Source organism: Homalodisca vitripennis, unplaced genomic scaffold (genome assembly GCF_021130785.1).
Source record: "Homalodisca vitripennis isolate AUS2020 unplaced genomic scaffold, UT_GWSS_2.1 ScUCBcl_7894;HRSCAF=15762, whole genome shotgun sequence".
Taxonomy (NCBI): domain Eukaryota; kingdom Metazoa; phylum Arthropoda; class Insecta; order Hemiptera; family Cicadellidae; genus Homalodisca; species Homalodisca vitripennis.
Genome location: NW_025784031.1, coordinates 56168 through 66949, shown reverse-complemented (window position 1 = coordinate 66949; position 10782 = coordinate 56168). Strand labels below are relative to the sequence as shown.

At 32.1% G+C, this 10782-nt stretch overlaps 1 protein-coding gene across 1 annotated transcript in view; it reads right to left on the bottom strand.

Moving 5' to 3' along the window:
* Positions 1–1904: 1904 nt before the first annotated feature.
* The window catches only part of LOC124374325 (rapamycin-insensitive companion of mTOR-like), a gene marked incomplete at its 5' end in the record, with an annotated part of 61735 nt that continues 52857 nt past the window's right edge, over positions 1905–10782 (bottom strand). The window contains 6 exons of the mRNA XM_046832560.1: positions 1905–2139; positions 2223–2283; positions 3905–3989; positions 4345–4473; positions 4632–4641; positions 9916–10042. Of these exons, the coding sequence (XP_046688516.1) occupies positions 1905–2139; positions 2223–2283; positions 3905–3989; positions 4345–4473; positions 4632–4641; positions 9916–10042 (647 nt within the window). The remainder of the gene's footprint in view (positions 2140–2222; positions 2284–3904; positions 3990–4344; positions 4474–4631; positions 4642–9915; positions 10043–10782) is intronic.

The following is a 10782-nucleotide window of genomic DNA, read 5'->3' as shown; positions in this document are numbered from 1 at the left end:
ATATTTTGAAATTTAGAATACAACAAGTTAGTGTACATATATATTCAGGGTTGCTACAGGAGTCTAATAATGAAATTCCCTGACTTTTCCCTGATTTCCAGACCAAATTTTTCATTTTTCCCTGACTTTTTTTCGACACAATCCCCAGGGTTTTTGGCAATTAATGGGTGGAAAAAAAGCGGTGTTGAGGCTAACAGGGTGGCAAATATAAAAAGCAAAAAAGCCTGCTTCATGCGCCGCGTCGTCTGCAGGCTTGGACTCGGCGCGGCAGCAGTAAGTTTATTTGTGTAAAGTGATTTTATATTTTCCCCTGACCAACGTCGACATTTCCTGACTTTTCCCTGACTTGAGACCGGATTCCCTGACTTTTCCCTGATTTCCAGTCCTGTTTTTTTTCCCTGACTTCCCTGACCTGTAGCATACCTGATATTACCTCAAAGTTGAAATTTTAATTTTTTTTATCATTATGCCCGGCTAAAAAAGAAAAAAAAATTGGAAAAAAAGTTAAGTTTCTTATTTTTGTAACCAGCTTGTAGAACATATTCTTACAAATAATTTGATGTACAACACTTGATAATTTCCCACTGTTTTATATTTTTTTATAATTTTTTAAGCAAACCATGCAAATGTCTTGAAAATGCCCTATCATTTTAAAGTGAAATAGTCATCAGATGGAGGGTTAAGGGTTGAAACACAAGTGTAATTTGTAAACACTATTAATAATTAACATGCCAATGGGTTAACTATTGAAGTTTTGGTAGAATTGAAAATTCTTTTTACTACTGTTAACGGTTAAACTAAATAATAAAATTATAGAAAAATTTCATACAATTAAAAAAGCGTAAGCAGTTTACATTTTTGTAGATTTTATAAATCTTTATTGTGATTTAGCTTATTATTTTTCATAAGATGTTACATGAATCTTTTTCTTATTGGAAATACATTAACAAAATAAGTTAAAACTAAAACTACTTGCTCTTAAGCTATTACTAAGCAACCAGGATTAAAACCTTGTTAGTTTTAAAAGAACTAATGATGGGTGCCCTTTACAAGGGCTGAGTTACTTTCATCTACTTTCGCATTCTGTCTTCTTTTTTACTGTCTCTAGAGAATCCTTATTTGGAGTTTTAGTGGTTGCTTTTCTTCTCTGTCTTCCAGAACCTATTGGAGGTTTTCCTGTGCTGAGTGGTGTCTCATTAGATTTTGTGGATTTTAATAACGCCTTAGACGTAGATGCATCATTTCCAGTATCAGCAACACTGGGACTTTTATTATTTTCTTTTTTTATAACTAAACTTTCAACTTTAACTTCAGTCTTCAATTTGGAGGAAACTCCATCCTTAATTTGGTTTGACTGATCTGAACTCAATGATGTTATTTGGTCTTTGGATTTTTTTGAAGAGGTTATTTCACTTTTGATAGGAGTTAACAGCTTTGTATTGTTTAATCTTTTTGACTTACCTAATGGTTGAGGTGATTTACTGACATTGTTAACTGATGTCATTGTTTCTTTGGATAGTATATCTTGGGTGAGTATCCTTTCTTTTTTATCTTGCTTGGGTTTTTCCAAACTCCTTGGACTTCGATCCCCTACTGGATGTTGATTCACAGTTTTTATTTTCAATCTTGTCTGATTTCAACTTTTCAAAACTTTCATTTTGTGTTACGTTACTTTCAGAAATGTCAACACTTTGGCTGAAAGTCTGTAATTCTGATGTGGAACTGTCTATTGATGTGATCACAGGCTGAGATATTGATGTCCACTGAAAGTGATTGTAAAATACTCCCCTCCTTGGCATTTAATTTCATTTCAAGCATTCCCTGACTTTTTGAAATAGAGTCTGCGACCTTAGATACAAAACTTTCTGTAGCAGCTTTGTTTTCAGCATTAGGAAACTTTACCTTTATCCATACTTGACGTAGATTCTGGTGATAAAAGTGGCATTGAAAAACTCTTTACGGAGTTGTTGGGAACTCCTGGAGACAGTTATATGGGACTCTGCTTCTCCAGTGGTTTGTGATTGTACGTTATCTGTCACATCCTCGAGATGTGTTACACTGCAACGACTGTCTCCTGTCGAACTACGGCCGCGGCCCCCTTCCAACCCACCACTACTCCGACAGACGTCACTGTTCTCGCTGCGGGCATCACTCTCCAGTATCACCTCTAGTTCATAACCCTGTCCTCTTTGATCTGTGTCGAAACCGTTTCATCTTTGTACCTGAATTCTTCCAAGTGTTTGGCTCTGCACTTGAATCCTCTACAAACTGACGCTTCAGATCCTAAAAAAATCATTACATCAGTCAAACTTTTATGATTAACTCAATAAGATTACCATTAAATCACTACAAAATAAAACAAAATGCTAATATTCTGGAAAATATCCATTACTTATTTTATGAATGAAAACGAGAAGATTTACCAAGTGAATAATAAAGATATAAAGGGTAAAATGAGTGCCAAGTACTGCAAGTTACATCAGCAATCCCAAATTGTAATGTTTTAAGAGCTAACCTCATTAAAGATAATGATTAATTTTTTTGCTTGTTTCAATCCTTTTAAAATAATTGTAGGCTGAAGCAAAAATTATTCAACACATCTCTTAACTCTTAGCACTTAAAATAAAATTATGTTTTTATCCTCCCATATACAGAGACATTATGGCTAAAGCTGTCCTCTGTGTCGGGTCTGCGATATATAATCACGGTCTGTTCCTCAGCTTGCAGGGCCATTCTTAATGGCCCTCACTGTTTTACCGTTCATCTCATCAGGCTGGACAATGTATGGCCCATTCTATCATACAATTATAAAAGTTAATCCTTATCTAGGATTGGTTGGAAATTTCTGCAATTTTTTGGCCAAATACGGAACCAAAATTAATATTTCACTATTTGTAGCACAAACCATAGCAAGCATCATTTTGTCTTTTTTTTTATCTGAGTAATAGTTTATACTCTGTTGTCATTAGAGACCTACTTTAGAATAATTTTATTTTTATGTTACAAACAAAAATATATTTTTTTAAATTACGTAAAATCTTAACAAATTATATACTACTTGATATGTTTACAAGAAAAACACAATAATAAAAGGGTTTAAGCTTAAAGTTAGAAGAAATGGTAACTGGATATAAGTCCCAGTCATTTAAAGGGTCAAAGGTCAAATAATGACATTTTAATACAAGACAAAGTGGACATATGGTTGAACAGCTATCTATGTTTCATACGAGCTGAGTGTGAGATCACACTTAGTGCCCTTATGAGTGTAAAGGGTTAGGAACAAAGTACTTTTAAAATATTTTGAGATAACATTAAAATGTTATTCCTTACTTTTATATGTTTCTCTATTTATAAATACTTCTGTGTAGAATACTTACAAATACTTGATAAATACAGGTTTGCTCATGTGAATTGCGTTATTATTGCATTAACTTCCCAAATAAAATAATATGAACTATTTACTAAAGAAACCTTAAGCATAATATAATCGAATTCAAAATAACGATACTTAATCGCACAAGGAAAAATCTTTCTCTAAACCTCAGAAAAAAGACTAAACTACTCTATTCCTCAGTCCAGTGTATATTCTACAATAGTATTGTGAAGCCTACAGAATTTATAATTTACTACAGAAAAGAAAGCCAGTGCTATTTAGCACCATAGACTATCAGTCTCTAACAAAATAAAGTAAGATTTACTGACAACCGTTACTACTTCCTTGAACAATCTATTTAGCGCCATTAACACGATCTCGATTCGAAAGGTGAGCCCACTGGACTTGAGAAGACAACATGAGCCACACACCTCCTTATAGCATGTTTTTCTTATGTATTTCTGTGGTATATTTGTTTTTCTAAGGGTGTATGCAAAAAAAGTTGCATATGGATCACAATCATATGCTCACCCAAAGAAATTTTTTCTGCAATGGTTCCATCTTCACTATCCGTGTTGTTCTGGACACTCAACAGAGCAAGTGGATCTTCGTAGATCTTGAAAAAGATAGTAATAAAACATCAGGATACGTAAAAGTTGTTATTAGGAACTTTAAGGTAAAACTAAAAGTAAAATCCCCTATACACTTTAGATAGTTCAAAGTCAGATTTACTTTTATTTTCATGGTCTAAAAGTGTGATTACTGAAGCAAATCTAATGTTTTTTTAAGTTACCAAAGAATTAGGATGATATGCCAAAAGCTGATTTCTTCTGAAAATTATTGTTTTATCACTTGAAATCAAATTTTAAGTGAATACATAAACATTTTTAATTAAACCTGAATATATTATGGTCCAACTTCTACAATTTTAATTTTGTATCGCAGAAACCAAAATATAGAACTGAACCTACTTCAGAAAATGGAGCATCTAGGAACAATTCTTGCAGGAACCTTCTGGAAGTGATTTTGAGTGATGCTGAAGCCATAATTGCACATATGTCCGAATATACACAAACATCGTTGAACACATCACTGTACTGCTGTTTTCAACCTGCAAGAGTGATAGAGAGACAACAATGATTGTCAGTTGTAATTATAACCACTATTTCTTAAGTTTAGAAATGTTCTTGAAATGTAACACTAAGATTAATAATATCACTACAAGAATATAACACCCATTCTAAAATACTCAAGAAACTGACCTCATTCTTGATCTGAGGCAAACAATAAGGATCAACAATAAAAATTAGTAAGACTTTATTAACTTATGCAAAGATTCTTTTTCTCATAAAAACTTATTTGCATATAATATAATCAAGTATTACAAAGAAAAAAGTCATAATTAATACATTGTAACAGGTCAAATTACGACATTTGAATATTCGCGGGGAATTGGCAGACTGTGACGTCAATGAATCGGCAGACTGTGACATCAGTGAATCACATGTTGTCGGAATTGAGATTTATTTAATAACGAAGACATTTATTGAACTTTATACGGGAAAAGATTTGATTAATTAAAATGAAGTAAACATAACCAAAATTCGTGTTTTACAAAAACATTAAATAGAATTACGCAGAAGAGCCAATTGTGGTATGAATGACTTGTAAATTTATGACGTCATAAAGCACATGTTGCTAAAAATTTAAATAAAAAGCTTTGAAAAATTAATAAAAAGAAAATAGAAATACTTAAATTGATTAATTATAGTAAACGTGATAAATTTCGACAATTATAAGAAAGAATTAAATTAAATTTATTCGTGAAGACGCTGATTTGAACGAGAGAAGTGATGAGTGTTGTTTTGAATCAGTATCCGTCGTATTATACGGAGATTCGTTCTTCTACCACCAGACTCGAAGCAAGGAGGTTGTGTTAGTTCTCCTGGGAAAGTGATGATCTGTTGTATAGTATATTGAAATTTAATCAAGGATGGGATATTGTTTAGACTTTTAAAATTATCAAAGCACTGCAAGGTGAGTGAGTTTATAATATTGTTGAGAGTGTGACATTTAATAAACTAATCTCGTGGTCACTTGCTTTGACTTTCTTTAAATATCCCTTTTACAAAAAGTGTGGAGTGATGTTAAATTTTGTAATTATTACTTAATATATTTTGGAACCCTGACATACACACAGACTTGTCTCTGGTGATAACACCAGAGACATTCAAATCTAATAATTTTTGAGTAATACGAGGAAATACAGCTAGCATTGGGCAAGATGGCGACCGATACTATGATGAACAACATGGTATAACAACGTGCCACTGGTGACAAGGCGCGTACAACTACATGGTGAGTGAATAATTCTAAAGAACTGACTTTCAGCAAATTATCGTAACCAACGTGGGAGTGACACATAGCAAATTGGTGTTATAACCTGGGACTCTCATCAAATTTACACTCGCATCAAATTTGACCTACATCAATAGGCGCAGTAAACGAGGGGTCCTCATCAAAATTGACATCTCATCAAATTTGGCTTACATCAACATAAGTTAAACATATGGCAGCAATGAAGGTCCAATAGTGTCAACAACTGCTGAAATTGACAGCCCAGCACATTCCATCTGCCACCACTGATCTGAGACATTCAGTATCCGCATTACCACCTCTCATTCTGTTGTTACTGCTTGTTTTATTGGACAAGGCATTTGATTGTCACTTAATCAAACCCCTTATAAAATTTTGACAACTTGGAGTCTGCCAAACCAAGTTATAAAAAACAGCATTTTCATGACAATAACCCTATTTTGACAACTTGGAGTCTGCCAAACCAAATTATAAAAAACAACATTCTTATTAAAATAATTTTGATAATCAGAAAAACCTGGTTTAATTTAACCGCAGTTCCGCAATACTTGTTTGACTTCTTCAGTGAGATCTAGCACTCAAACCAACTCGAGAGGTGTACCACAAGGTTCAGTGTGGTTCAGGTGTACCACAATGATCTACCCACATATCTGGGAGAATTTGCAACCACTATTATCTACGCAGATGACACTGTGCTTTTATTAAATAATAAAGGATCAGAATCACTTGAAGTTTCATAATACATTGCACTTAATGTAGCTACTCAATACTGCCACCAGAACAGCCTGGTACTAAATGAAACTAAAACAAAACATTTAATTATGGGGAGACGGAAGCTTGAGGTTGGAACTACATCTAGCATAGAGAGTAGATGTAGCAATGTATCTAGATGTTATAATTGACAAAGATCTTAACTGGACTTCTCATGTTGACAGTCTCTGTAAGAAGCTAAACTCCGGGCTAAACGTCATCTGAAGAATTAAAACAATAAGCAATGTTCAAACTGCTAAAACTGCCTATTACAACACTTTTTGAGGCACATCTTCGGGATGGTATTCTAGTTTGGAGAATATCTAGTTCATTAAATATACAAAGAACCCTAATCTTACAAAAGAAGTGCATAAGAATACTAGCTGGGTTACAGCCTAGAGAAAGTTGTAGAGCTGCTTTTGTTGAACATATAGTGTCACTCTATATCCTCAATGTAATAACCTACGCACATAAGAAAAACCTGACCCGAGACAGTGACGTATACCAACATAATACTCGTTAGGCTGCAGACTTCACTCTTCCTCAACACCATTCTGCTCAGTTTGAAGAAAAAGCCATCTTATATGGGAGCAAAGCTGTTCAACTATAACTGTAAACCTATCCGCTGATATAAAGCCTCAAGAAAATATTAAGAAAACACTGAAGAAACTGGCTTTTTAAACACCCATTTTATTCAATAAATAAATTTTTATCTTGGAGAACTGTTGACGTAAACCTAATGTGATAACTGACATAACTAAATTGTTTTTTCTTTCTAATTATTTAATATTGTATCTTTGACGCTAATGGTATTCTCTATGAACTGTGCAAATAAAGTCTATTGTCTAATATAAAAAAGCACTTATTACTCTATAGGTCACACAATAACCTTATCTTTTATTCAGGCAATTAAAAATAAATTGTACATTTCAATATATCCATGTATTCTATTAAGAAATGTGTAAATACATTTAAATTATACTAAGAAACGTAACAGTTTTTAATACTTCAATTTGGCTCAAAAACTACCTCTGTATTATACCTGTTATATTTTAAATGAGTCAGTTTTACCAAAAAAACTATATTAAACCTTCTTATCTTACCTACTTCATCATACTCTCCTATTACACACACCACAGCAAATACATCAATATTTTTTTGATATTACTGTACAACTAATAGTAGTTAGTTTCTTCTAAGTAGTTACATATAGTGAACTATTTTAGTTAAATTTTTAGCAGTTACATATATTAGGGTTTCTAGGCCACGAAACCTTGTCAAATACTTACTTAAATAATATCAAATTTAATTTAAAATCTAAAATTTGATTTTGTAACTGTCTATGAGAAATAAAATCAAAACATCTTTATTTGCTCAACATACATATATAGATGAATAGTTTCATAAATGTTCTTACCAACTAACTTAACCTAAATCATATATATTACTGAATTATTATTTTTATGAATATTTGTCTATTGAATAAGGAGCTAAATTAATTAACTGGTCTTTCAATAAAGTTTGAAATTTCTTGTTCTCTCTTTCTGGTTTTATTGCTGTTGGTAAATATCTAAAGAAATAATTTCCTGTATAAGAAATAAGTTTTTTAAAGAAATTTAATTGGTGATGAGAGTGAACTAAGAACTCCTTCCCTCTTGTATTATAAGCATGATGTTGCTCTATACCTCCAGGCTGCTTGTCAGAAAATAAAATTGTTTCATTAACACGTTCACAACGACGTGTACCCCATCCGGTACACACGATCTTTCACAACTACCGTCATGTGCCCGATAGGGTATACACCAGGCTTTTGTAAAGTATTTTGTGTCTCTGATGGGGTACATGTTGCTAAGCATTTCATTATTGCGTTTTTATTCTTTGCCTGTCTTTGGTGGTTTGTTAAATGTGATCCCGCGCTTTTTTACCTTAGACTATCGTGCACTCAGTCGGATGCACAATTACTTAATTTGTAAGGTAAATTAATTTGTTAGGTACCACTTGGAGTATAATAAAAAACACACTGAAATTATTTTTTTGTGCAAAAATGCAAAAACCTACATAAATTTCTCATTATACTTAGACATTGTAAAAAAACTATTACGGTTTTATCATTATTATCGAAAAATTTGATTGCAACTAAAAAAATCAGGAAATAAGCCGATGTTGTGAAAGTGCTATGTAATATCCATAAACAGTAAAAATACTAAAATTTTGGGAAATGTGATTTAACTGATTCGTTACAATGAAGGTTCTTTATTATTCCAATTGCTTTCTTTTGTAATGCCAATATTTTATCCAAATTATTCTTTGTTGTCCCTCCATGTACACAAATACCATATTTAAATACCATACCATATTTAATGCGTAAGGCAATATGTGTATGATAAATCATTTTCAATACAGTTTGGTCACTAAGGTGTGACATTGTTCTCAAAGCATATAGAACAGAGGTTATTTTGTGTTCTACCATATTAATTTATCTGTGCATCCCAGCTGAGGCACTCATCTACTGTAAGACCTAGAAATGTAGTTACTTTTGTCTGATCAAACAGGCTCCTCATTTAACACACTTGGTTTAACCATATTCCAATTATTTTCGTTTTTAATATGTTAACTGTTAGATTATGCTCAATGAAATAATTAATAATTTTTTTTCATTTCAAAAAATTCCAGGATTTCTATTTTATTAACATTTTTCCAACTAAAACCAAATTAACGTCATCAGCATATAAACATGCTTTAATTATTTCAAGTATTGCTGCAGTATTTATTGGTAGATCTATAATGTAGCATACAAAGTTACAGTGCGCCTAATATTGAACTCTGTAGGACCAATTTATATTTTTAGGTCAGATTTAGTTTTTACTTTAAAGTGATTATTGTTTAGGCTTTGCAATTCTACATATTGAAATCTGTCTTCTAAATAGGACTTAAACCATTTATTTGCAATCTCTGTAACTCCTCATACTAATATTTTCCAATGAACTTGTTCAAAAGCTTCAATTAGGGCCATAAATATGCCAATTACACTTTTTTCTTTATCTATACAGTGTATCATCTTACAGCTGTCAGGCATTGTGTAGCAAATTAACTGTTTGGAACATGATAACATGGGCGTAGCAGTCAAGATGTTAAACTAAACAAAAATACAGTCTAATGAGATTAACATTGGAACTTTGGAAGCACATCTGTATTTATTATGTTATGTATTTATAAAAGAAATTGAAATGGTCTCTAATGCATTGAGTCAGGTTTTATCATGATTGTTAAATAGAAAGCACATTATTTTCTTACTCTGACGTTCTGCATCGCAACAGTTTAACCAGCTACCAATCTATGTGCTGGGGAAATCACCATTCAATCAAACAAACTGCAGGTTTACCTGGTAATCCATACATAATATATACATTACTTACTGGAGCAGTGACTGTTTGCAGGTCCTGGTTAAGACAGGGTTGCACAGTTGATCTGCCAGCCTGAGAATCTCCTTGCGAATCACTGATCTACTCTTGAAGTTGTCTCCAACAGAACGTGGACCCGTGGCTTCAACAAAAATAAGTATGCTGAAATAAATTACTTTTATTGTTCATTGTCAATGCTAGCCATTGTACCATTACAAATTGCACACTTAAATAGGCTATGATCAATCATTGAGGAAATATTGTTACAGTAATTACATATATACTGTAACAATATACGTAATTACATATTTCATATCTTACTATACACAAATCTAATGCATACTCATTTTTTCCCAGATAGGATATACATTCACACAACACCAGATATAAAACTAAGCTAGATAAAACTAAACACCTGGCTAATATAGTGACTTATTTCAAAATAAATATCTCCAAATTTTTAACAAACTCTTTCAATCATTTTTAACAAAATATACTTGACTGGTTAATTAATCACCCTTATTACTTACTATAAATGAATATCTAGAAGACAATATCTATATTCCTTCTTAATTCTAATGAATTTATTCCAATTAAGTGATGCATTCTTGTAAACAGTTTTATGTTTAGTTTCTTTAATGTTTATAATAATGAAATATCTAATTATCAAATTACTTAGTAGTATAATTGTAATTTGTAACCGACTGACAATGCCTATTACTTGTAAAAGATCAATGGCAATAAAATTCTTCATTCTTGATTGTAACTTGTTTGGTTAAAAAAGTCTAATCAAGCTATAATATACTCTGTGTTTTAAGGAGCTGAATTATGTAGAAAAATTGTTTAATATAATCATCAACAAAACATATTTTACATCAATTT